We start from the raw sequence: 26,320 nt of genomic DNA on the forward strand, positions 1-26,320 counted from the left end.
GCGCCATGCCTGTCTCGGGACTCGAGTCTGGAGCCAGTGCTGAAGCGGCCTCATATGCATCAACCCGAGCGGGGTGGCCACCGCTAAGGATGCCATATGCCCCAGGAGCCTCTGAAAAAGTTTTCAGCGGAACCGCTGTTTTCTGTTTGAACGCCTTCAAACAGGCCAGCACCGACTGGGTGTGCTCGTTCGTAAGGCACGCCGTCAGGGAGACCGAGTCCAACTCCAAACCGAGAAAAGAGATGCTCTGAACCGGGAGGAGCTTGCTCTTTTCCCAGTTGACCCGAAGCCCTAGTCGGCTGAGGTGTGAGAGCACCAGGTCCCTGTGTGCGCATAACACGTCTCGAGAGTAAGCTAAGATTAGCCAGTCGTTGAGATAGTTGAGAATGCGAATGCCCACCTCCCTTAACGGGGCAGGGGCAGCCTCTGTGATCTTCGTAAAGACACGAGGAGACAGGGACAGGCCGAAAGGGAGGACTTTGTACTGATACGCCTGACCCTCGAACGCGAACCGCAGGAAGGGTCTGTGTCGAGGAAGGATCGAGATGTGAAAGTACGCATCCTTCGGGTCTACCGCCGCGAACCAATCTTGATGCCGGACACTCGCTAGAATGCGTCTTTGTGTCAGCATCTTGAACGGGAGTCTGTGTAAAGCCCGGTTCAGTACTCGCAAGTCCAAGATTGGCCGCAACCCACCGCCTTTTTTCGTTACGATGAAGTAGAGGCTGTAAAACCCTTTCTTCATCTTGGCTGGAGGGACAGGTTCTATCGCATCCTTCCGTAGGAGGGTAGCAATCTCCGCGCAAGGTAGCAGCATTTTCGTCTTTCACCAAGGTGAAGTGGACACCACTGAACCTGGGCGGATGCCCGGCAAAGTGAATTGCGCAGCCGAGTCAGATGGTCCGGACCAGCCCTCGTGACGGATTGGAAGGCGCAAGCCATGCATCCAAGTTCCACGCAAGGGGGACCAAAAGGACAATGTCATCGGATGTACCGGCAGGTGGGGCCTCGCGGCGGGGCGGAGCTCGAGGTGCCACACCACGTTGTGGCTGTGCTGAGTGTAAGGACATCGAAGCACTTACCTGGCTCCTTGTGACCACCCCCGGAACAGCCTGGGACGGGGAGGAAGAGGCCTGTCCTCGTGACCCGTGGAGACTGTCACATCAGGGGCGGATTTGTGCCACAGCTGGGCGCTCAGGGGCGGGAGACTGCCGCTGGAGCGCCAACCTGCCAAATGGAGTGGTGGACGGTGGTCGTGATGCCAGCCGTACACACTGGATACGTGACCCAGGGAACAAGGAAATCACTCTTGCTGAGCTCTTGAGTACTGCAGCCACTTGGGCATGCAGCGCAATTAAATGCAAAAGGTAACAAAAAGATGAAGATCTGCTTACCAGCTCCAGAGCAGCGGGTTTCGTTGTCCCTGGGTCGCCCGTCTCAAGGGCACTTTGAAGCCTTTCACGGGTTCTGGGCGGCCGTGAGACGGGTGCCATCTGCTTCCTGCGGTGGGCTCCACGCCGGGGCCAGGCCGAAGGGGCGGGCTGCGACGGAGCCAGTGCAGTCACCGCAGGGGGACGCCCTTGGCGATGAGTAGATGGGGTGCGGGATCTTGAGCTGCGCTGGGGCAGGATATGCTGGCTAGCATCCATCTACTGCTCTACTTTCGAGAACTGCTGGGCAAAGTCCTCAACGGTGTCGCCGAATAGGCCCGCCTGGGAAATGGGGGCAGCAAGGAATCATGTCTTGTCGGCCTCACCCATCTCGACCAGGTTGAGCCAAAGGTGGCGCTCCTGGACCACTAGTGTGGCCATTGTCCACCCGAGAGACCGCGCCGTGACCTCCGTCGCTCGGAGAGCGAGGTCGGTTGCCGAGCGCAGTTCCTCGTGCAGTTCCTTTAGTGCCTTGGCGGACTTGCAGGAGAGCCATGGCGTGCAGGGCGGAGGCGGCTTGTCCAGCGGCACCGTAGGCCTTGGCCGTCAGAGACGACGTAAACCTACAGGCCTTGGACGGGGGCTTTGGGCACCCGCGCCAGGTGGTGGCGCTCTGCGGGCATAGGTGCACCGCGAGCGTCTTTATCCACTGGGGGATTGCCGAATAACCCTTGGCCGCCCCACCATCGAGGATAGTGAGGGCGGGGAAGCTGAAAAGATCGGGACCGGGCAGTAAAAAGTGCCTCCCGTGACCTTGTCAGCTCTTCATGCACTTCCTGGAAGAAAGGAACGGGGGCGGGGCGTGGCTTTGAGCGGCGCCGCAAGCCCAGGAACCAATCACCGAGCCGCGAGGGTTCAGGGAAGAGCGGTGAATCCACTCTAACCGACTCTCGCGGCTGCCCGGGAAAGCATGTCGTCATCTCTGCTTCAGCCTGTGACTGGGCGATCGTCTCCGAAGGGAAGAGCCCAGCTGAGGCTGCCGACTGGACGAGCCCGCTCTCCGATGCTGCGCTCGAGAGCTCATCACTTTCGCGGGCTCCGAATAAGAGGTCGAACTTGCCGTGAGACGAGCCGGCGGGCTCCCAAGAGTGACCCCTAGTGTCACTACATCGACACCAACGTCGAGTGAGTGACAGATAGGGAACTTATTGTATTGTTTAAGAAAGAGAAAAGTGAAGGCTTAAGTTTGAATAATTGTTTGATATATTCTGTACTTAATGATGGTTTCTAGGGGAAGAGTCATCCAGAAAACCTGATGCGATGCTTGCACAAAAATCTTATTGTTTTAGGTGGATGGTAAAACTTGGAAAAGAGTGCTGAATAAAGATGATTAAATTGATTTCAGCTCCTTAGTGTTTGTTTGTATTTGTTTGCTCATAGAAAACAAAGGAAAATTAACACACAAAATTCACCTCTGCAATGCCTTTTGATTATTTTATCAAGACATTTCTCATGGTACATTGATACACACACACACACACACACACACACACACACACACATATATATATATATATATATATATATATATATATATATATGGCAATAAAAGAGGTGAATGAAGAGGAATCTTCATTTGTTTTCTGGGGGTGTTTTTATGGGAATGTGGATTTTTCAGATCAATTTGAGTAGTAACTTGGTGACTTGGTCTTGCCCTGCCTTGGTCTTGGTCTTGACTTGGTCTCGGTTTAGGTGGTCTTGACTACAACACTGGTCTGTGATGAAGGGCTTGAGCATTTAATGTCCCTTGGGCAACTTCATTACTACGGTCTTAACTGAACATGGTTTTGCAGCCTAGGTTATTTCGCTGCATCTTTGGTATACTTGGTTTTTAGGCGTGCACTAGCATATGAGTACAGAGCATTTGATGTAAATTTAGTTATCAGCAGGTTACGCAAACACTGTATGTGTGCAGCCCAGTTTTTCTAACTGTGTGTACTCTGTTGTTCTGCACTTCTTCATGTAAACGTCGGTAAACAATAGGAGACGAAGGTGTAAACAACAACAGTGGATGTGCACATCAAGAGCATGTGTGTGAGGAGCTCAGGAGATCCCTGCATTTGTATAATTGAGTCTGATGATAAAGACATCTTTATCATTTTGGCGATCTGCGTCAAAAGCAATAAGACCCATTATTATCAATGATGCACTACCCTGGAATCGTCCGTTGCCACACGTCGTGCCAACAGTAAACGGGTGTCCCGTTCCATTTTGTGCTGCACGCGCTGACGCTACTACTGCCAACAACACAAATAAACACTTTAGGTGTCCAGAGTAGACAGCCGATAGCCACAGTCTGCCGTCAGATTAATATTGTGGAGGATGAGAGTTTAAGACATTTAATGCCCACTGCAAAGAAAATGCAACCTATGGAGAGACTAGTTTTTTCAATTATTCAAACTCCCACTTAAACTTTGGGAAACGTTTAATGTTACTTGAATTGGTGATATTTTATATTATTATATTATATTGTGGAAGATTTTGTTTAAAAAAGATAAAGAATTATATTGTTATATATTGTTTTGTTTTCTTTCCTAAGAGGGAAATAAATGCATTTTGACAAGAAAATAACTATATATAGTGTCAAATTTCAGCATTACAAAATCTGTGATTAATAGCAATTAACTATGAAAAATAATGTGATTAATCACAATTAAAACATTTGAATCGACTGACAGGACTAGTTATAAGCAATATTGAAGCTGGAGTGCACCTTTCTAATGATGTATAGGTTGTCATGATTAAAAACGTACTGTATGGTAATAACATGCATTAAATGTGAACAATACCGATCTCTTGGCCGCCGACTTTAGTCAGATCTATGAAAGCAACATAAAACAACAAAGTGGCTTCTGATGCTCACACCTTTTCTTTTGGAGTTAAAAAAAGGAACTCCCATTGGTCATTTTCATCACCCATCGGGCCTTTCACCCCAGGTCACGGGCCAGCTGCCTACCCTGTAGTTAGGCCACTGTTCTGCATCCAATTCGTGCACAACAGACAGATATTCAATAATTCATTCAAGGGCTGGGATGATCACATTGTGCTCCTTTGAACAGATCTCGGAGTAGTCTTCAAGCAATCTCTCCATCTGTTTGCTTTTATCAGTGATCAGCTCCCCAGTAGAGGACTGAAAAGCTGCAGTCTTTCTTCTTGATACCATTATACATTCCTCTGATGTTACCTGTTTCTGCCACCATCTGGATGTTTTCATGTACCATCTGCCAGTAGGCATTGGTGAAGCATCATGCCATTAGCTGAACTGTGCTCCTGACTGACCTCATGGCATGAATATTTTAACACAAATTTTAGCCCCGTATTTACAGTCGCTGCTAGTCAGCTCCAGTCTGCAGATTTTGGGTCAGTTGGAGTATGTGATGGGTACAGACTCTGATTTCTTACCCTCCGACTATGATTTCATCTAGTCAGAGGATAACTTAAGGCCGTCAATAGAAGAAAATCTTGTAGTGTCGATGGTCTATGATTCAAATCTGTAGTCGTGCGATAAGCAGCGAATGGAAATTGAGCATATGGGGCCACAAAGCTCAAGAAATGGAGATGATGGGGAGCTTAACTTATAACGTCACTCACTGGCCACGTCTTCCTACCTAAGACCGCACCCAAATGCATTGAACCCATTTCTTTCACAACTCGGAAAAAAGTATTGGTTACACTCCTTTATTTATATTTGTATCTTTCATGCAGCTCCTAGAATGGAGGGAGTTTATGATTGGGTCAGCTAACAGTTGGTTAGTGTGTGATCCCCAGTTTTTCATTGTGTGATGCCAAGTTTTTATTTGTAGCCATTTTTCTAAGTTAATAAGTGTGTGATACCTATTTTTTTCAGAATTTGTTCAGATTCGAAAAGTCGTGTAGTGTAATCCAGCCACAAGAAGCAGCTGCTTGAGGAAGTAACACAGCTGGTGCCAGTGCTTTGATTGGGGATGATGACTTCTTGAAACCCTGTGCTAAGGTTTGGTTACAAAGTAGGAATTAGTTACACAGAGCATAACTCTAGGAATTGCAGTCCATTTTAATTTATTTTGCCAACTCCAAAGTGGCCAATGCACAATGGTTATGAGACATGGTCAGCACCCAGCACCCACTCTGGGATAAAATTCTGGTAGGGATATCTCAGAATGCATTTTTTGGAACAGTGTGGTTTAGATATCCACATTGACAAGAGTGACAGAAGCAGCGTCTCTCAGAACTTTTTTCACCTTGGCACTACCATCTGCATCAGAGAGTTCTTGACTGCATGTCTTACACTATGTTCTCTGCAAACTTTTCATCACTGATCACAGCTGTCTTGCATATGTCATCCATCTCCTTTGGACTCTGTGAGATGTTGCTTCTTCCCGTGTTGTGCCAATGCTTTAATATGAAGCTGAAGTGCAAGCCTGGATATGATAATATGAAGAACATGCTCATGCAGCAAGTCTCAGCTCTTAACATAGTTGGTGGCTTCAAAGCAAAGTGCAGCCAATACAGTTTGGCAGCCAGTTCCAGAGTTTTCCTCTTGGTTTACTCACAAAAGCCTTTCCCTTATAGTCACATGGCAGAAAAAGGTGTAATGAAGAATGTTCACCTTCTCTTAATGCTTTTGAAAAATTGTGAAAAAATGACGTCTTTACACAGCCGAGTCAAGACTGCTTTGTGCCTCATCAAAATTATGTGTAAAGACGCAATGCTGCATAAAAGCCAGACTTAATTATGGCTACTCTGTCCCACCTCAGCCCCTAGTATCAAAAGCAGTTCTGATACTGCTTTGGTTCTGTGTAAATTAAATGCGGCATCCGAGCAGCCTTAAACTTTGTTGTTGTCAAGACAGAGCAAACGTTTCATAATTTATAGCTTCATATTTAAAAGTATTATTTCATATTTTCATTCATTTCATATTTCTGTATTCATAATTTTATATTTTAAACATGAATCTCATAACATTACTTATGCAAATGTATTTGTATTTGCTGTGTAAATGCATTTATGTCACCTCTGAGCAGCATTAAACAATATGTGTAAATACACCTAAATGTTACTTCAGATGCAGCTTCTATGCCACCATTACAATGTACAGATGGCTTTAGTCACCTGCCACGACACACCTGGTCTAGCATCTGTACAATGCACAATGGCTGTAACCGCAGTATAAACATCCTATATTTCTAACAGAAATACTTTTATAATAGCAATGAATAAATAGTGCTAGTCTCTTTGCATGAATCAGTCCCACAGTTGGTAAAGCAGTACTCCTCCTCCTCACCTTTGCATGTCCTGCTGTCGTCCTGTAGCGTGTAACCCCGCGGACAGGAGCACATGTAGCTGCCATCTGTGTTCTTACACATGAAGTTACAGGGTTTGGGGGACATACCACACTCATCTACATCTGACACAAACACAACAACACAGCATATTACAATGAAACAACTATGACCATAGGAATAACATATAATAATACATCTATACATCATGGAAATTTTCATGACTGATGGCTCTGAAACACTGTTTAGTGGTTGTGCTGTACCAACACATGCAGATCCTGCAGCAGAGGCTGTGTATCCTGCTTCACAGTGACATCTGTAAGAGCCCATGATATTGATACACACACCATTCACACAAACACCTGGAATCACCTTGCACTCATCTATATCTGTGGATCGAGAGACAATGAAGAGTTCACAAATGTTTAACTTGCTCCACAACTACTGACAACAGAAACTGATTTGTGATTGTCCTGGTTAGCTTTTCCAGACTTCTTAAAAAAATATCACAAGGTATTATTGCTATCCTTATTGCTGTCAGAAGGACATCATCTGCAATCAGTGTTCTTTAAATTGGTTAACATAAATACTGCTTGACTTTTGTGTGAAAATGATTACATTACATTTTTAAAAGTAACCAGTCAATGACTCAAAAATCAGATGCTTTAAATGGGCCAAAGTTTTACAACAACATTCAATGTTACAGTTATAAACAAGAACAGTTGCGTTTAAATAAAAGTAATGTAAGAATAATTAGAATTCCTTTGTCATGATTGCTCGTGTGTATCTGCTGTACCTGTTCCATCAGTTGCATATCCCGGCCCGTATGGGCACAGTTTCTTGTAGTTGGCAGAGGCAGGCAGAGGGCATAGCTCACACTGGTTACCCCACCCCCGACCTCCATGACAACAGCACTGAGATCTGCTGACAGCAGCACGACTGCTGGACGACATCTGACACATGGTGTGCAGAACATCAGTAAAGCAGAACCCTTTCCTGTAATCTTTAAGACAAACATCACAGTACTAATCAATGTCAGTTTATAATACTGGGGTTAGTGTCCTGAACTAAACACTTTTGAAATATAAGTATGATTTATACAGTCTGGGTAAAGTTCCAGGTTTGGTTTCTCCAGTAATAAAAAGCTGTATCTACAAGTTCATGTTTAACTTTACACTCAGGGCCCTATTTTAAGACCGCTACATCTTAAACCCGGTGCACACTATGATTTTGGCCACGATTCTGCCGTCTGAGACAAATTTCGGGAATCCTAAAGGATTTCTCTCGTCGCAGGGCAAAATTGGCAATCTTACAACGTTCAGTGTGACATGTTCACAGATGGCCGATTAATAGCCTTTGCGATGATCTTCAGCCTCCGACGAAGTTCTGGCAGTGTCAGATATTTAGCATCGCAGCCGTATAGTGTGACTGCTATTACGATAGCCAGATGAGAAAGTCCGCTCCTCTCTCGCACCCCAATTCACTTAGAAAGAAATCTGCTCTGCGTTTGCACCACCATAGCAATATTTGTGCCCAGTTATCAGTCTACTCAAGCTCTTTCAATGTTTTTCTTCATTTTCTTTTATATAAAAAGTTTTAATAAATAAATAAACAGAAAATACTTGGAGAAAAGTGTAACACGTCAGCAATATGAAAGCATTATTCACTGAATTAAATGAATACAGAGCTTAGGCTACAAAACGAAAATAAATGACTGCATTTTCTTAACATTTTTTTTTCTTTACATTTATCATGCATTTTCTTTACAATGTTATTTTAACTACTATTTTACTTTTAATAAATTTACTTTAAATGTCTGTAAACTTCTTTAGTTAAGATTCACATCACACCAATTTTATTTATAAATAAAGAAATAATATAAAATATAAAGATTGAACAGTTTATACTGGTAAGTATTTATTGGACGTTTTAATCCAAATCAGCAAATACAGTTGGATACAATTATAGAAATATATATTATGTTTGTGCATTATCCATAGGGAATTTGCAAGCGTGATATATTATCAGCCTTTATGAATTTCTGAAATTTTGTGTGACCAATAGGTTACTAATCTAAAAGTGGAGAAAGACGTACTGTAACCCACCTTTTTTGTTTTCTCCAATGTTAACGGTGAAGTTTGTAATTTTTCGGGCCAAAATTTTTTTTATTTCCACAATGAATATTTACTTGTGGTTGCTCATTATTACTGTAGGCTACCTCCCGCACTCACGTTCATTCTCAACATCTGTACTTTTCTGTATTTGTGATCAGGCTGTCTTATTATAGGCCTGTTTGACAAAATCCATCTTTCTTGTAAATGTTAGCCTGTGCTCATGATGGAGTGGTATTAGAGCAATGGAAATGCTGATGTCCTGACTTTCAGAGAGAAAAAAAAAAGCTCCTCCATGGTGGGCAATTTTCGCCATTTCGCTTCTATTCTGCAACACTCCTGTAACGTGAGTCACGTTCACTGATCGGGACGATTGGGACCACAGTCGGCTACGATGTGTATCGTGCAGTCTTACATAATGTCGCACAGTGTGCCATGGCAATATCAATGCGTTCATATATCATACAGTCTGACAAGCAACTATCTTAAAGGACTTTCCAAAATCGTACAGTGTGCACCGGGCTTTAAGCACAGTGCTTTGCGATATGTCACACACGCAAAAGTAGTGGGCATGGGCGAGGAGGTTAGATATTTTTGTGCAAGCATGTGCTAAGTCTAGGCTCAAGTGGGTTGATGAAATTGTGTGCGCAAAGCACAAAAAAGAATAGATGTGGTTTTCAGACTAATCTTCCACTTCATTTACATGGACCTCCCATATTCCCATATTTCTGTGAAAATACCTACTGTTTGCACGTATTCGCCCATAGATAGCGCAAACACTCCCACCCACGGCCAGTTGCATGTTGCCCAGGCATGAAAATTGCACTTAGATTTAGCGCTATCACAAAAATGTGATCAGATGTAGCGCATGGCTGTAGCACATAGCTCTGCACATAAGCAGGTACGAAAACAGTGTTGGAAAAAAGTTTTTACCGAGGCATTGTGTGGCCGTAGAGTCGAGTTTAAACCCAACAGCGCACTCACACGTGTAGCTGCCCACAGTATTCACACATCGGCCATTCTCACAAACACCAGTTTGAGTTAGACATTCATTTTCATCTGTACAAAGAGAAAAAAAAGGATAAAAATGTGAGTGAGGACAAATAAGAATTTTTTTTTCTAATCTAATATGATATTTTAATTTGCCTTTTTGTTTACTGTATTGCTCTGCACAGGGACCGTAGACTACAATCAATAATAGTTGTATACAAAAAGCATGTTTATTCTCACCCATTTAATTCCCTTCCTACAGTACATCCCACTTACCAACCTAACTAACCCCACTTAAGCAATGCTCTACTAGATACAAACTAATTTTAGTTAATTTCTGTGTTTCAATATGTTTTATTATCTGGGTGGACACAGGGGTTCTCAGGGCATTGGATATTCGGGGTTTAGCCCAGACTTCTGTGGACACGTATGGGACCATTCTTTGATGAAATATAGAAATATAATACGCTTTATGGAGTTCCAAACAAAGATAAGGGAGGAGCTTGTCAAGTTAGCCCTGTCAATCACAATGCAAATGCATAAAAGCAGCTGTTTACTTCCGTGAAAACATTTCCGGCATTTTCCCATGCCTGCTTACTGCATGGCCATCTGCTCAGACCGAAGCTTTTGTAATTATCAAACAAAATTCCTTTATTGCTGTTATTGCGGTTTTTTAAAAACTGCTAAAAAAAAAAGTATTTTTGCGGTTATAGCAACCACCATTATGAGGTGTACAGTATAATTTTTGGGGAGGTCTTAATGGGTAGAATAGACCAGAGTATAGCGAGACAAGGTGAGTATTTATATGTAACAGCCTAAAGTTGCACCAAGCTATGAATAAATCATCGCATTTTCACGAAAACACTCACGTCACTTAAGCTATGTTCAGACTGCCAGTCCAAATTATTATTTTTTAATTTTTATTTTGCTGCTTTATTTCATGTTACCATCTCCGCCGGTATCATAGTTTAAAGAGGTGTGTGATCCAGACAGACTAGCAGTGACTGGTGGGCATGTGTGGTAGCTACCTTTGATGAAACGATGTGGCTGTCGAACTTCAGAATGTACGCAGGAAGATTCTATTACTAATTTTCTCAATTTGACATACAGTCCGCCACCACACAGCTTATTTCTGCCACCACTACCAGCATGTTTCCTGCAACAATGCGTGACATATAACGTGCCTTTACGTAGAGTGAAATAGTGACATACTGCAAAAAGCCACTTGAGATCTGATCAGAGTGGTCAAGCTAAAACGGATTTCCAGAAATGTGATTTGAATAGGATTTCAAAACCACAAATGAATGTAGCTTATAATGGATTTTTAAAAATCGTATTTCATGTGATTTTCTGCCGGTCAGACTTGCTAAGTGTGATCAGATACCAATCAGAAATGCACAAAAATCGGATTTGGACTGACAGTCAGAAGAAAGACTTAGAGCAGATGCTTCTGGTTCAAATGAGCCCAAATACACAATGCATACAGCTTCATATAATCTTCTCAGAATGACTTGTGTTTCTGAATGGCTAGAGGGAAGCCTGCTCCCTCAGGCCCAGGGCCCTTATACCTCTTTGATGCATGAGGTGCTCCTCTCATTGAAACAATATCCTCAGTACATTTTTTAAGAGTTTCCTTATTTGATTTGTTTAGGTTGGGGTTAGATGATTGATTATTTATTAACAACCCTAATTGCCACAAGTGCTTAATGCACTTGAGAGGTGATTCAGCAAGTGCAAGAATTTAAATTGTACTGCTTTATCATCCACAAATGTTGTAAATGCAAGTTACCCAGATAGCACACTTATATCTCAGAGATGTCTTTTTTAGATGTTTTCAACTGGAAAGCGTCACAATCTAATTAACATTTGCTAAACATCTTAAAAAGATCAGATTTACAAACATTCCAAATCAAAAAAATGTCTTACTGACATACGAGACATCACTATTGACCTACGCCTTATAGACGTATTGCAGATGAGTAAACGATGTAAAAAATACATTTTCCAGATGTAAACATACACATCAAATAAACATCTGGGTGATGTATGTGTGCTATCAAGGTATGTATTTATATTCTGCAAACCACGCTTCCTAACATTTTGTTTCCCTTACAGGAGTGCCCACATAACTATTTCTATTCCCTCTACAGGTGCTCACAGTTTGAGTTCGACACATTATTTTGCAGATGTCCGTGGACTTGTGATGCTCCTTCACAATTGAGTCTGCAGATCGGTTTCTTCACAGAAGTCACATGACAGATTTACTTAACTTATTTGCATAAAGCAGCAATGATTCCATTCATCTCCCTCAAAGCACCATTACTGCTGTCCTAAATCCTCCACTTCCGTCTCAACTACTCCACTGATGCAGCAGTGCTTTCAATTTGCTCTGGCAGGAGCACCTTTTAGTTTTCTGTCCTATATTCTCCACTGCCACAGCAGGGCTTTAACTTACCGTCCCCACAGAAGCAACTTTACTATTCTGTCTCAACTACTCCACTGTCGTAGCAGTGGTTTCACTCTGCTCCCACAGAAGCAGCTTTTACTATTGTTTTAACTATTCCACTGATGAAGCAGTGCTTTCACTACTTTTCACTGGAACTTAGAGCTCGAGACATGCTTCAGCCTTGACCCCCTCCTTTACGGACAGCAAGCCAAATTTGTTTACCATTAACAATGTGTTTATTGTTTCTGCTTCAGGGACTAGGTGGACATGCAAACTCATTGAATAATACAAATTTACATCTGTAGGGTGTCATTTATAAAGACTTTAAATATCGTATAACTGAATAAAACTGAAATACAACAGTTAAAATCTTTAAATATAACTGAAGCTAAAGGTCCCACTAACTTTTGTTTCAGCTACAGATACGGTTAAAGGTCAGAAGTTGCATGCTTTTAACACAATTAACTTTAACACGTGATTTTTAAAAACACTATTTTTGTACCCTTCAGCTTTCCATAGTTCCAAACACAATGTGTGCAATTGAAAGTTTTGAAGCTTATTATTGATTCCTCGGCCAAGGCCTATGGTGCCGCTGGACAAGCCGCCTCCGCCCTGCACACCATGGCTCTCCTGCAAGTCCGCCAAGGAGCTAAAGGAACTGCATGAGGGTAGTTCCGCCCCGGGATTGATGCAGGAACTGCGGTCGGCGACTGACCTCGCTCTCCGAGCGACGGAGGTCACGGCGCGGTCTCTCGGGCGGACGATGGCCACACTAGTGGTCCAGGAGCGCCACCTTTGGCTCAACCTGGTCGAGATGGGTGAGGCCGACAAGACACGATTCCTTGCTGCCCCCATTTCCCAGGCGGGCCTATTCGGCGGCACCGTCGAGGACTTTGCCCAGCAGTTCTCGATGGTAGAGCAGTAGATGGATGCTAGCCGGCATATCCTGCCCCGGCGCGGCTCAAGATCCCGCACCCCATCTACTCATCGCCAAGGGCGTCCCCCTGCGGTGACTGCACCGGCTCCGCCGCAGCCCGCCCCTTCGGCCTGGCCCCGGCGTGGAGCCCACCGCAGGAAGCAGACGCCACCTGTCTTGCGGCCGCCCAGAACCCGTGAAAGGCTTCAAAGCGCCCTTGAGACAGGCGACCCAGGGACAGCGAAACCCGCTGCTCTGGAGCTGGTAAGCAGATCTTCATCTTTTTGTTACCTTTTGCATTTAATTGTGCTGCATGCCCAAGTGGCTGCAGTACTCAAGAGCTCAGCAAGAGTGGTTTCCTTGTTCCCTGGGTCACGTATCTGGTGTGTACGGCTGGCATCACGACCACTGTCCACCACTCCATTTGGCAGGTTGGCGCACCAGCAGCGATCTCCCGCCCTGAGCGCCCAGCTGTGGCAAAAATCCGCCCCCGATGTGACAGTCTCCACGGGTCACGAGGACAGGCCTCTTCCTCCCCCGTCCCAGGCTGTTCTGGGGGTGGTCACAAGGAGCCAGGTAAGTGCTTCGATGTCCTCAGACTCAGCATGGCCACAACGTGGTGTGGCACCTCGAGCTCCACCCCGCCGCGAGGCCCCACCTGCCGGTACATCCGATGACGTTGTCCCTTTGGTCCCCCTTGCGCGGAACTTGGACGCATGGCTTGCGCCTTCCAGTCCGTCACGAGGGCTGGTCCGGACCGTCCGACTCAGCTGCGCGATTCACTTCGCCGGGCATCCGCCCAGGTTCAGCGGTGTCCACTTCACCTTGGTGAAAGATGAAAATGCTGCTACCTTGCGCGGAGATTGCTACCCTCCTACGGAAGGACGCGATAGAACCTGTCCCTCCAGCTGAGATGAAGAAAGGGTTTTACAGCCCCTACTTCATTGTACTGAAAAAAGGCAGTGGGTTGCAGCCAATCTTGGACCTGGGAGTACTGAACCGGGCTTTACACAGACTCCCGTTCAAAATGCTGACACAAAGACGCATTCTAGCAAGTGTCCGGCATCAAGATTGGTTCACGGCGGTAGACCCGAAGGATGCGTACTTTCACGTCTCGATCCTTCCTAAACACAGACACTTCCTGCAGTTCGCGTTCAAGGGTCAGGCGTATCAGTACAAGTCCTCCCTTTCGGCCTGTCCCTGTCTCCTCGCGTCTTTACGAAGATCGCAGAGGCTGCCCTTGCCCCGTTAAGGGAGGTGGGCATTCGCATTCTCAACTATCTCGATGACTGGCTAATCTTAGCTCACTCTCGAGATGTGTTATGCGCACACAGGGACCTGGTGCTCTCACACCTCAGCCGACTAGGGCTTCGGGTCAACTGGGAAAAGAGCAAGCTCCTCCCGGTTCAGAGCATCTCTTTTCTCGGTTTGGAGTTGGACTCGGTCTCCTTGACGGCGCGCCTTACGAACGAGTGCACCCAGTCGGTGCTGGCCTGTTTGAAGGCGTTCAAACAGAAAACAGCGGTTCCACTGAAACTTTTTCAGAGGGTCCTGGGGCATATGGCATCCTTGGCGGTGGCCACCCCACTCTGGTTGATGCATATGAGGCCTCTTCAGCACTGGCTCCAGACTCGAGTCCCAAGACGGGCATGGTGCCACGGGACACACCGCGTGGCTATTACGTCATTCTGTCACCGTCTTTTCAGCCCTTGGACCGACCTCTCGTTTCTACGAGCAGGTGTTCCCCTAGAACTGGTCTCCAGGCGCGTCGTGGTCACGACAGATGCCTCTAAAATGGGCTGGGGCACTATTGGCAACGGGCACGCAGCCGCCGGCCTCTGGACGGGTCCGTGGCTGCGTTGGCACATCAACTGCCTCGAGTTACTGGCAATTATGCTCGCCCTGCGGAGGTTCCAGCCGCTGATCCAGGGCAAGCACGTGCTAGTTCGGACAGACAGCACGGCAGCGGTAGCATATGTCAACCGCCAAGGCGGTCTGCGCTCCCGCTCTATGTCACAACTCGCCCGCCGTCTCCTCCAACGGTGTCAGCAGCACCTCAAGTCGCTGCAAGCCACTCACATCCCGGGCAACCTCAACACTGCTGTGGATGCGCCATCACAACAGGTTACCCTCAAGGGAGAGTGGAGACTCCACCTTCAGGTGGTCCAGCTGATTTGGAGTCGATTCGACAGGCACAGGTGCACCTGTTCGCCTCCCAAGAATCCTCCCCACTGCCCGCTCTGGTATGCCCTGACCGAGGCCTTCCTCGGCATAGATGCGCTGGCACACAGCTGGTCCCCTGGCATTCACAAATATGCGTTTTTCCCCAGTGAGCCTGCTTGCACAGACCCTGTGCAAGGTCAGGGAGGACGAGGAGAAGGTCATCCTGGAAAGCACCCTACTGGCCCGCCCAGACGTGGTGCTCGGACCTCACGCTCCTCGCAACAGCTCCCCCCGGGCAAATTCCCCTGAGGAAGGACCTTCTTTCTCAGGGAAGGGGCACCATCCGGCACCCGCACCCAGACCTCTGGAATTTCCATGTCTGGCCCCTGGACGGGACGCGGAAGCTCTAAGCTGTCTCCCAACTGCGATGGTAGACACATTCACTCGGGCTAGGGCTTTGTCTACAAGGTGCCTGTATGCCTTTAAGTGGCGTCTGTTCGCTAAGTGGTGTTCTTCCCGTCGGGAAGACCCCCAGAGATGCGCAGTCAGATCAGTGCTTTCCTTCCTGCAAGAGAGGTTGGAAGGGAGGCTGTCCCCTTCCACCTTGAAGGTGTACGTTGCTGCCATAGCAGCACACCATGACGCAGTCGACGGTAAGTCCTTAGGGAAGCATGATCTGATCATCAGGTTCCTAAGAGGCGCCAGGAGGCTGAATCCCTCCAGGCTGCGCCTCGTTCCCTCATCGGACCTCTGTAGTTTTTCAGGGTCTACAGAGAGCCCCCTTTGAGCTTTGCAGTCAGCCGAGCTTAAGGCACTCTCCTTGAAGACTGCCCTGCTGACTGTGCTCACTTCCATCAAGAGGGTAGGTGACCTGCAAGCGTTCTCTGTCAGCGAAACGTGCCTGGAGTTCGGTCCGGGCTATTCTCACGTAATCCTGAGACCCCGACCGGGCTATGTGCCCAAGGTTCCCACCACTCCTTTTAGGGACTAGGTGGTGAACCTGCAAGCGCTGCCCCAGGAGGAGGCAGACCCAGCCCTGTCGTTGCTGTGTCCGGTGCGCGCTTTACGCATCTATTTGGATCGCACGCAGAACTTTAGAGTCTCTGAGCAGCTCTTTGTCTGCTTTGGTGCACAGCGGAAAGGAAGCACTGTCTCCAAGCAGAGGATCGCCCACTGGCTCATTGACGCCATAACTATGGCATATCTCGCCCAAAACATGCCGCCCCCGGTAGGGCCACGAGCCCATTTTACCCGTGGTGTAGCGGCTTCTTGGGCCCTGGCCAGGGGTGCCTCTCTAACAGACATTGCAGAGCAGCAGGCTGGGCAACACCCAACACCTTTGCAAGGTTCTACAACCTCCGGGTGGAACCGGTTTCGTCCCAGGTAGTGGCACGCAACACAAGCGGATGAGCCCGGGATAGCCTGCCGGGTGTATCGCTTGCACATAGCGCCTTCCACCTCCTTTTGAGCTGAAGACGTGCACTGTTAATTCCCAGTAGTGTTCACAAAAGTTGTTCCCTGGTTGACTTCCTCCGAGCCCTGTGGCAGACGAGTTTTCGGAGAGACTCGCTGCTGGCCCAGTACACGCGCTAACTAAGAGCCCGGTTCTGGGGTAGGTGCTCCGCATGTGGCGGTTCCCTGTAAGGCTAACCCCATGCGATCTATATCTTCCGCTAATTCATTTCCCTGCTGGCAAACTGCATCTTCCTTGGGCAGAGCCCCTCTGCCCCAGTCTCCATGTTGTAGTAACACCTCCCCCATTTGGCAGGATCTACTTTGAAGTCTCTCCACATGGTTGGAAAGACCATGTGATGTATTCTTCCACTTAAATATCCCCCCATCTCTTGGGGCGAGGTGTGGTCTCTGCGGTGTCCTCCCCTTGGGAGGGACACCCCCCGACTAGACCTGGCGGCCCAGTTGGATAATCCCCCTTCTTTTTTAGGGAGTGGAAAAAGAGAAGGGGAAAGAGGCCACGACTGGGTTAAGCCTGTCTCTATCTCTGGGTAGTCGACTTGTCCCCAAAAAGGGCCGTTCGACACTCATAACTGTGTTGGGGGAGGTTACGTGTCGACCTGGTGTGCTGGCTATGAGGCACACAGCAAGTCTGCCCACCACACACCGCCAGTTCACGTAACACAGTTCAGCCTTGTGGCGTTTTGTATAGGGACCCCTAGTGTCACTACATCGACACCAACATTGAGTGAGTGACAGATAGGGAACGTCATGGTTACTGGTGTAACCTCCGTTCCCTGATGGAGGGAACGAGACGTTGGTCCCTCCTGCCACAACGCTGAACTACCCGCTGAAATGGCCGGACCTTATATCGACTCCTCAGCGTAAAACCTGAATGAGTGGTTGCATACCAGCTCCTTTTATACCCGTATGTCCGGGGGAGTGGCATGCAAATACCACTTGCCAATTTTCATTGGCCTTTTATCAAAGACCAGAGGTGTCTCGGGCTCCCAAGAGTGACCCCTAGTGTCACTACATCGACACCAACGTCTCGTTCCCTCCATCAGGGAACAGAGGTTACACCAGTAACCATGACGTTTTCAGAGTTATATATCTTAATATTTGGTATTTAGTCAACACAGTTTCTCACCACGATATTTTGACCATTCAGACTCTATTGACACAGCCACAATCAAGAGTCACGAGTGCTCTACTTGCAGGTGCACACATTTGCATGAGTGCTTGAAAGCAGCCACCCAACAAGACAGTGTATGGGTACTGAACTCCGTACTGAATTGGTAATTTTGACATCACGTCAAGATGATAAAAACATTAAAGGCTGATACAAATAGAGCGTGTCATCCTACATCCAGAGAGCTTGACCTAAAATGTTTGCATCAAATATTTTTCTCACCCAATTTATATACTACCAATGGTGGGACTGTCTGCTAGATGACTGACAGTGTAGGGAGGTTTTTGTGAGGAAGGGGCTCTGATATGGAGACTGGCTTGATTACTTTAATTACAAATGCAGCTATTTTCATTTCCATGGAAAAAGACTGGCAAATCTCTCTAGGATTATGTGTTGAAATTTTTTTTTTAAATCAAGCTGAAATCATATGACATCTACAGAAGCATCTGCCATTGATTAACAATCCATTTTTTTAAATGTTTATATTAAATTATATTATCACTAAAAATGAATTTCTCCATTTGTTGTTTACTTCCTGAATTCTATTTGCGCTCTGCATTTGTTCGCCCTTGATTTAAATCAGAAGTAGCCACCTCTGAAAGACACCATGCCTTCTGGTAATCAGTTAAAATATGGTGAAAATACAGTAAAAAGTGGGAACGTGAAGATGGCATTATGGATTGGATACAGTATGTGACGGGGGATGAAACCAAAGCTTTCTGTTGGAATTGTAAAACAGATTCGAGCACACCAAAGTGATCTGATTCATAGCAAGATTTCTTTTCCTTTCTTAAGCATAAACACAGTGAAAATTGTCCGGTCTGTAAAGGTAGCCAAGCTAAAACTGGCAGCACACTTTGATAGTGGATCATTTAGGAGAACTTGTCGACTGCACCAGACTAAATGTTCTGCCTTCATTAAGCAGGCTATTGGGCCGGATATGCAACAGGAACTACTAAAGGATATAGGATTCTGTATGCAAACTGTATTCTTTAACTATCGATGAGAGAACTGATGTGTGTATGCATAAACAGCTAGCTGAAGTAATCTGATATTACAGCCAAAATCAACAGCCGCATAATGTCATCTTTTGCTGGAATTATTCAACTGGACGAGAGAGATGCTTTACTTAACTTTTTGCAAGAGAACAAGCTTTGTCCTAAACTATGCATCGGGCTCGCAACTGACAGATACAGTGCGATGCGTGGCCAGCACAACTCGGTTATCACAAACCCAACGTTGTGTCTGTGAAATGTGTGTCACTCAATTTAGCAGTGCTCATCACATGTGATGCGTGTTTTTAAAAATGGATGTTTTGACATTGTACCCTCCATCAGCAAACCTACCATCAACTTTATGCAGCGATTATAAACTACAATGCAGAGATTCTATTTCAGCTTTGCTCAGATCCAGTCTAAAATCTGTTTTTAGTGTTCCTATGGCCCATCATTCTAGAAGGAACAAAGGAAACAAAATGTTTTAGCTGTAAAATTCAAATCCATGCAAGCTCTTTCATGAACTGATCACAATTTATCTATGTCATATTCTATCACAAGCCTACAACGAAGAGTTGCAAAAATCAACCTGACGGACACGACTCAATGGTCAGAGATTATAGACTTTGACAACCTCTCTCTGCGGTTGACTACAGCTTCCTGTTCCAGATAGAGCTGGATAATGCAAACCCTCCCATAACAGCTGCAGAGAACATTACCCACCAGTATGCAGCAACTAAAGTCTCGCGGTTCACTGATCCCATCCACAGTGTATGTTCTTTCTTCCACTGTACACAAAAGACCTTGCAAAGCTTGAACATCAGTGAAGAGTCTTGAATACACTTCCATGGGAACACAGAGGACTGCGAAACCAAGAAGTTCTGATTTGATGTGTAAAATCACAGGGATGCTGCCAGGGACCAAGATTTTTATGAACTTGAATCTTTTGCTCTTTTGCTGCTGGAAGTCCCATTCAGCAATGCAGCAGTTGAAAGAACATTCTCAGAGATTAATTTGATAAAGATCAAACTGTGCAGCAGGACATGCAGATGGACACCTTTCTGAGCAACATCCTTCGCATTTAAGCCTTCATGCAAAGGCATGGAATTTTCATTGAAGATGATTTACATTTTTTATGGATAAAGACTATTTATGATTACTACTAACAGTAAATGTACCGTTGAAATGATATGTAATGCTTAATAGGGACTATGCGTTTTGTATTTTAGGTATGGGAGTAGCACATTTTGAGATATTCTGCTGTAGAAAATAAATAATCTCAAATTTTACCTTGACACACCTCCTCATTCATCCTGTGAATCATCCCGGCTAGACACACACACATGAAGGTGCCGATTAAGTTCTTACACTCCATTCCTCTGGAGTCACAGTTATGAAGATCTGCTGCACACTCGTCCACATCTTAACACACAGATAGTACATAAATGTAATTATTTTCAAAATAATATAATACAATCTTTGAAAGCTGTTAATGAGTACCTTTAACATGAATCTTGTATATTGTGATCAGTATAGAGTATAAAATTTAAAACAAAACACAATGATTGAATTTTTACTGGCGTACCCTGACACATACGTCTGTCCTCTCGCAGTGTGTAACCGGGTGGGCAGCTACATTCATACGCCCCAAAAGTATTAATGCAGCGAAACGCACAGAGTAGAGGATTCTGACCACATTCATTCACATCTGAAACACAATCAGTACTGCACAATCAAAACTTACAAATCTGAAAGATTAAATCAGGAGTGTAAAACTCTGCTCCTGAAGGGGACACTTTCCTCCAAAGTTTAACACCAACTCTAATCAAACACACCTGAACCAGGTAATCAAGGATAACTTGAGAATGAAAGGCATGTGTGTTGGAGGAGGGTTTAGGACAGTGGCTCTGCAGGAGCAGAGTTTGCACCCCTGGACAGGGACAAATATTTGCAAAAATTATTAATGCACTTTGATATGTGAATGTATCCAATCAAGATGGCAGTGTGTAGCCAGACAGGTGCTACCACGTTGCCTCCTGTTCATCGAACTTTAAACTTATATCGGTATAAACTATGTAGCATTGAATTGCATAAATCATGTAAACAAAATCTGATAAACCTTAGACGTTTTATCACAATAACTTACATTATTGCGCTTTTGATAGTCACAATGCGGCCGTGTTGGGGCACTCCTGGACTGTCTTTCTGGACTAAGAAATCAATTACATTAACGGCATATCAAAGACGGATTTTGCATTTGTAAATCACCCAAACCGGTACATAAATTGGCAAAAAAAGAATGCTAAACAGCCTAAGGTTTGCTGGACGTTGTCTGGATATATCTTTCTTACCCTGCTTTTGCTCTTGGGAGACGTACAGTACATGTTTCCCTCTCACCACAAATGTCTTTTATAATTATTGGTATTTATAGACCACCTTCATCCAAATGTTATGATAAATTATATAAACTCCTTAAGGCTTGTAGTTCTACTAAAGAAGTTATCTTAATTGGTGATTTCAATATTAATTGGTTTGATAAAATTTATAGGAAAAAATTTAAAAATATAGCTAGCAGTTTTGATTTGACACAACTTGTAAAAGCATAGATAACCAGATATTCTGAAACACAAATCGATTAGATTTTTAGTAATAAACCTGATCATATAGTAAAGTGTTTCAATATGATTACAGGGTTGTCTGATCATAATTTGACACTTACAGCAAGGAAATTGACAAAGAAAAGTTTGGCAGTCATATTAATAGAATATTTGGTCCTTTCAAAATACCAAATGGTGAGGTCAGTTATTTGAGAGAGGCATTAGATGATATACAATTGAAGTCTGAAATTTACATACACCTTAGTCAAATACATTTAAACTCAGTTTTTCACAATTCCTCACATTTAATCACAGAAAACATTCCCTGTCTTAGGTCAGTTAGGATCACTATTTTAAGAATGTGAAATGTCAGAATAATAGTAGAGAGAATTATTTATTTCAGCTTTTATTACTTTCATCACATTCCCAGTGGGTCAGAAGTTTACATACACTTTCTTAGTATTTGGTAGCATTGCTTTTAATTGTTTAACTTGGGTCAAACATTTTGGGTAGCCTTTCACAAGCTTCTCACAATAAGTTGCTGGAATTTTGTCCCATTCCTCCAGACAGAACTGGTGTAACTGAGTCAGGTTTGTAGGCCTCCTTGCTCGCACATGCTTTTTCAGTTCTGCCCACAAATTTTCTATCAGATTGAGGTCAGGGTTTTGTGATGGCCACTCCAATACCTTGACTTTGTTGTCCTTAAGCCATTTTGCCACAACTTTGGAGGTATGCTTGGGGTCATTATCCATGTGGAAGACCCATTTGTGACAAAACTTTAACTTCATGGCTGATGTCTTGAGATGTCGCTTCAATATATATACACATAATTTTCCTTCCTCATGATGCCATCTATTTTGTAAAGTGCACCAGTCCCTCCTGCAGCAAAGCACCCCCACAACACGATGCTGCCATCCCCATGCTTCACGGCTGGGATGGTGTACTTCTGCTTGCAAGCCTCACCCTTTTTCCTCCAAACATTACGATGGACATCATGGCCAAAATGTTCCATTTTTGTTTTGTTGATTTGGAGTCGATTCGACAGGTACAGGTGCACCTGTTCGCCTCCCAAGAATCCTCCCCACTGCCCGCTCTGGTACGCCCTGACCGAGGCCTTCCTCGGCATAGACGCGCTGGCACACAGCTGGTCCCCTGGCATTCGCAAATATGCGTTTTCCCCCAGTGAGCCTGCTCGCACAGACCCTGTGCAAGGTCAGGGAGGACGAGGAGAAGATCGTCCTGGTAAGCACCCTACTGGCCGGCCCAGACGTGGTGCTCGGACCTCACGCTCCTCGCGACAGCTCCCCCCGGGCAAATTCCCCTGAGGAAGGACCTTCTTTCTCAGGGAAGGGGCACCATCCGGCACCCGCACCCAGACCTCTGGAATCTCCATGTCTGGCCCCTGGATGGGACGCGGAAGACCTAAGTTGTCTCCCACCTGCGATGGTAGACACGTTCACTCAGGCTAGGGCTCCCTCTATGAGGCGCTGTATGCCTTTAAGTGGCGTCTGTTCACTAAGTGGTGTTCTTCCCGTCGGGAAGACCCCCAGAGATGCGCAGTCAGATCAGTGCTTTCCTTCCTGCAAGAGAGGTTGGAAGGGAGGCTGTACCCTTCCACCTTGAAGGTGTACGTTGCTGCCATAGCAGCACACCACGACGCAGTCGACGGTAAGTCCTTAGGGAAGCATGATCTGATCATCAGGTTCCTGAGAGGTGCCAGGAGGCTGAATCCCTCCAGGCCGCGCCTCGTTCCCTCATCGGACCTCTGTAGTTTTTCAGGGTCTACAGAGAGCCCCCTTTGAGCTTTGCAGTCAGCCGAGCTTAAGGCACTCTCCTTGAAGACTGCCCTCCTGACTGCGCTCACTTCCATCAAGAGGGTAGGTGATCTGCAAGTGTTCTCTGTCAGTGAAACGTGCCTGGAGTTCGGTCCGGGCTATTCTCACGTGATCCTGAGACCCCGACCGGGCTATGTGCCCAAGGTTCCCACCACTCCTTTTAGGGACCAGGTGGTGAACCTGCAAGCGCTGCCCCAGGAGGAGGCAGACCCAGCCCTGTCGTTGCTGTATCCGGTGCGCGCTTTACGCATCTATTTGGATCGCACGCAGAACTTTAGAGTCTCTGAGCAGCTCTTTGTCTGCTTTGGTGCACAGCGGAAAGGAAGCGCTGTCTCCAGGCAGAGGATCGCCCACTGGCTCATTGATGCCATAACTATGGCATATCTCGCCCAAAACATGCCGCCCCCGGTAGGGCCACGAGCCCATTCTACCCGTGGTGTAGCGGCTTCTTGGGCCCTGGCCAGAGGTGCCTCTCTAACAGACATTGCAGAGCAGCGGGCTGGGCAACACCCAACACCTTTGCAAGGTTCTACAACCTCCGGGTGGAACCGGTTTCATCCCAGGTAGTGGCATGCAACACAAGCGGATGAGCCCGGGATAGCCGGCTGGGTGTATCACTTGCACATAGCGCCTTCCACCTCCTTTTGAGCTGAAGACGTGCGCTGTTAATTCCCAGTAGTGTTCACAAAAGTTGTTCCCTGGTTGACTTCCTCCGAGCCCTGTGGCAGACGAGTTTTCGGAGAGACTCGCTGCCGGCCCAGTACACGCGCTAACTAAGAGCCCGGTTCTGGGGTAGGTGCTCCGCATGTGGTGGTTCCCTGTAAGGCTAACCCCATGCGATCTATATCTTCCGCTAATTCATTTCCCTGCTGGCAAACTGCGTCTTCCTTGGGCAGAGCCCCTCTGCCCCAGTCTCCATGTTGTAGTAACTCCTCCCCCATTGGGCAGGATCTACTTTGAAGGCTCTCCACATGGTTGGAAAGACCATGTGATGTATTCTTCCACTTAAATACCCCCCCCTCTCTTGGGGCGAGGTGTGGTCTCCGCGGTGTCCTCCCCTTGGGAGGGACACCCCCGACTAGACCTGGCGGCCCAGTTGGATAATCCCCCTTCTTTTTAGGGAGTGGAAAAAGAGAAGGGGAAAGAGGCCACGACTGGGTTAAGCCTGTCTCTGTCTCTGGGTAGTCGACTTGTCCCCAAAAAGGGCCGTTCGACACTCATAACTGTGTTGGGGGAGGTTACGTGTCGACCTGGTGTGCTGGCTATGAGGCACACAGCAAGTCTGCCCACCACACACCGCCAGTTCACGTAACACAGTTCAGCCTTGTGGCGTTTTGTATAGGGACCCCTAGTGTCACTACATCGACACCAACGTCGAGTGAGTGACAGATAGGGAACGTCATGGTTACTGGTGTAACCTCCGTTCCCTGATGGAGGAAACGAGACGTTGGTCCCTCCTGCCACAACGCTGAAATGGCCGGACCTTATATCGGCTCCTCAGCGTAAAACCTGAATGAGTGGTTGCATACCAGCTCCTTTTATACCCGTATGTTCAGGGGAGTGGTATGCAAATACCACTCACCAATTTTCATTGGCCTTTTATCAAAGACCAGAGGTGTCTCGGGCTCCCAAGAGTGACCCCTAGTGTCACTACATCGACACCAATGTCTCGTTCCCTCCATCAGGGAATGGAGGTTACACCTATAACCATGACGTTTCTTAAATATAGATTGGAACACGAAAAGTTTTAAGTTTTAATAAGTTAAGGAATAAAGTAAAAAGTGAAATCAGAAAAGCTAAAGCAAAATTTTATATTACTTTATTAGAGGAACAGGGAATGTTAAATTGATACGGGAAAATCTGAGAAACCAAATTGGAAATTATAAAAAGCCAGTAAGAAATACAGAACTTGAGTTGGAAGGAAAACGTATTCATGATCATTGTGTGATAGCAGATACTTTTAATAATTATTTTGTAGATTCAATTAATGCTTTTGTCCACAGACTCAGTGTTTTAAATTAGAGAATAACGCTTTGCCCACATTCACTCTTAAGAAGGTGTCTGAGGCAAAAGTTGACAAGATTATTAGCTCTCTTCAGGATTCTAAGACCAGAAATAAATATGGAATAGACTCGATCTTTTTAAAAACCCATAAAGAATCAATTATATGTCCTTTAATCCAGGTCATTAACCTATCAATAACGCATAGAATGTTTCCACCTGTATGGAAATATGGAGTAGTCACATTTATAAATCTGTAAATCATGCAGACAGTAATTATAGACCGATAAGCATTCTTCCAGTCATGTCTAAAGTTTCTGACTTTTCATCCCATGCAGTTTGGTTTCAGAAAAAAATACTCTACTGAAATGGCAGACTGTTTTCTGTTAGAAAACATCATAGTAAAGATGGACAGAGGGGGTGTAGTTGGTGCTATATTTCTTGATTTAAAAAAAGCATTCGACACTGTAAATCATGATATTTTACTTGCTAGGCTATCAAATTTCAATGTTTCAGTTGGTGCCATTAAGTGGTTTAAATCTTACCAAGAGAATAGGAAACAGTGTGTAAGAGTGTGCAACACAACATCTGAATATATAGATTACAATGTTGGAGTTCCACAAGGGTCTATTTTAGGTTCATTGTTGTTTAATTTGTATGTTAATGATCTTCCAAATGTTTGTCCTTTGGATGTTACCTGTCAAATGTATGCTGATGATGCTATTACTTTTGTACATGCAGAAAATGCGCAATAGGCTGCACAGAAATTGTCTTCTGCAATGGTCCAGATATCAAATTAGCTTACCAAATCATGTTTGCATCTAAATATCCAGAAAACAGAATGTATGTTTTTTACGAAAATAGCAAATTCTGACACTGAACCAGAAGTATATGTTCAGGGACAGAAGCTTGATACAGTCAAAGAATTTAA

At 45.5% G+C, this 26,320-nt stretch overlaps 1 protein-coding gene across 1 annotated transcript in view; it reads right to left on the bottom strand.

The window, feature by feature from the left end:
• LOC127433192 (fibrillin-2-like) overlaps positions 1–26,320 on the bottom strand; it is a 198,545-nt gene that overhangs the window by 29,203 nt on the left and 143,022 nt on the right. Inside the window, 6 exon segments of the mRNA XM_051684909.1 lie at positions 6,694–6,816; positions 6,955–7,080; positions 7,488–7,694; positions 9,736–9,861; positions 20,247–20,378; positions 20,542–20,664. Of these exon segments, the coding sequence (XP_051540869.1) occupies positions 6,694–6,816; positions 6,955–7,080; positions 7,488–7,694; positions 9,736–9,861; positions 20,247–20,378; positions 20,542–20,664 (837 nt within the window).

Source organism: Myxocyprinus asiaticus, chromosome 43 (genome assembly GCF_019703515.2).
Source record: "Myxocyprinus asiaticus isolate MX2 ecotype Aquarium Trade chromosome 43, UBuf_Myxa_2, whole genome shotgun sequence".
NCBI classification, from domain to species: domain Eukaryota; kingdom Metazoa; phylum Chordata; class Actinopteri; order Cypriniformes; family Catostomidae; genus Myxocyprinus; species Myxocyprinus asiaticus.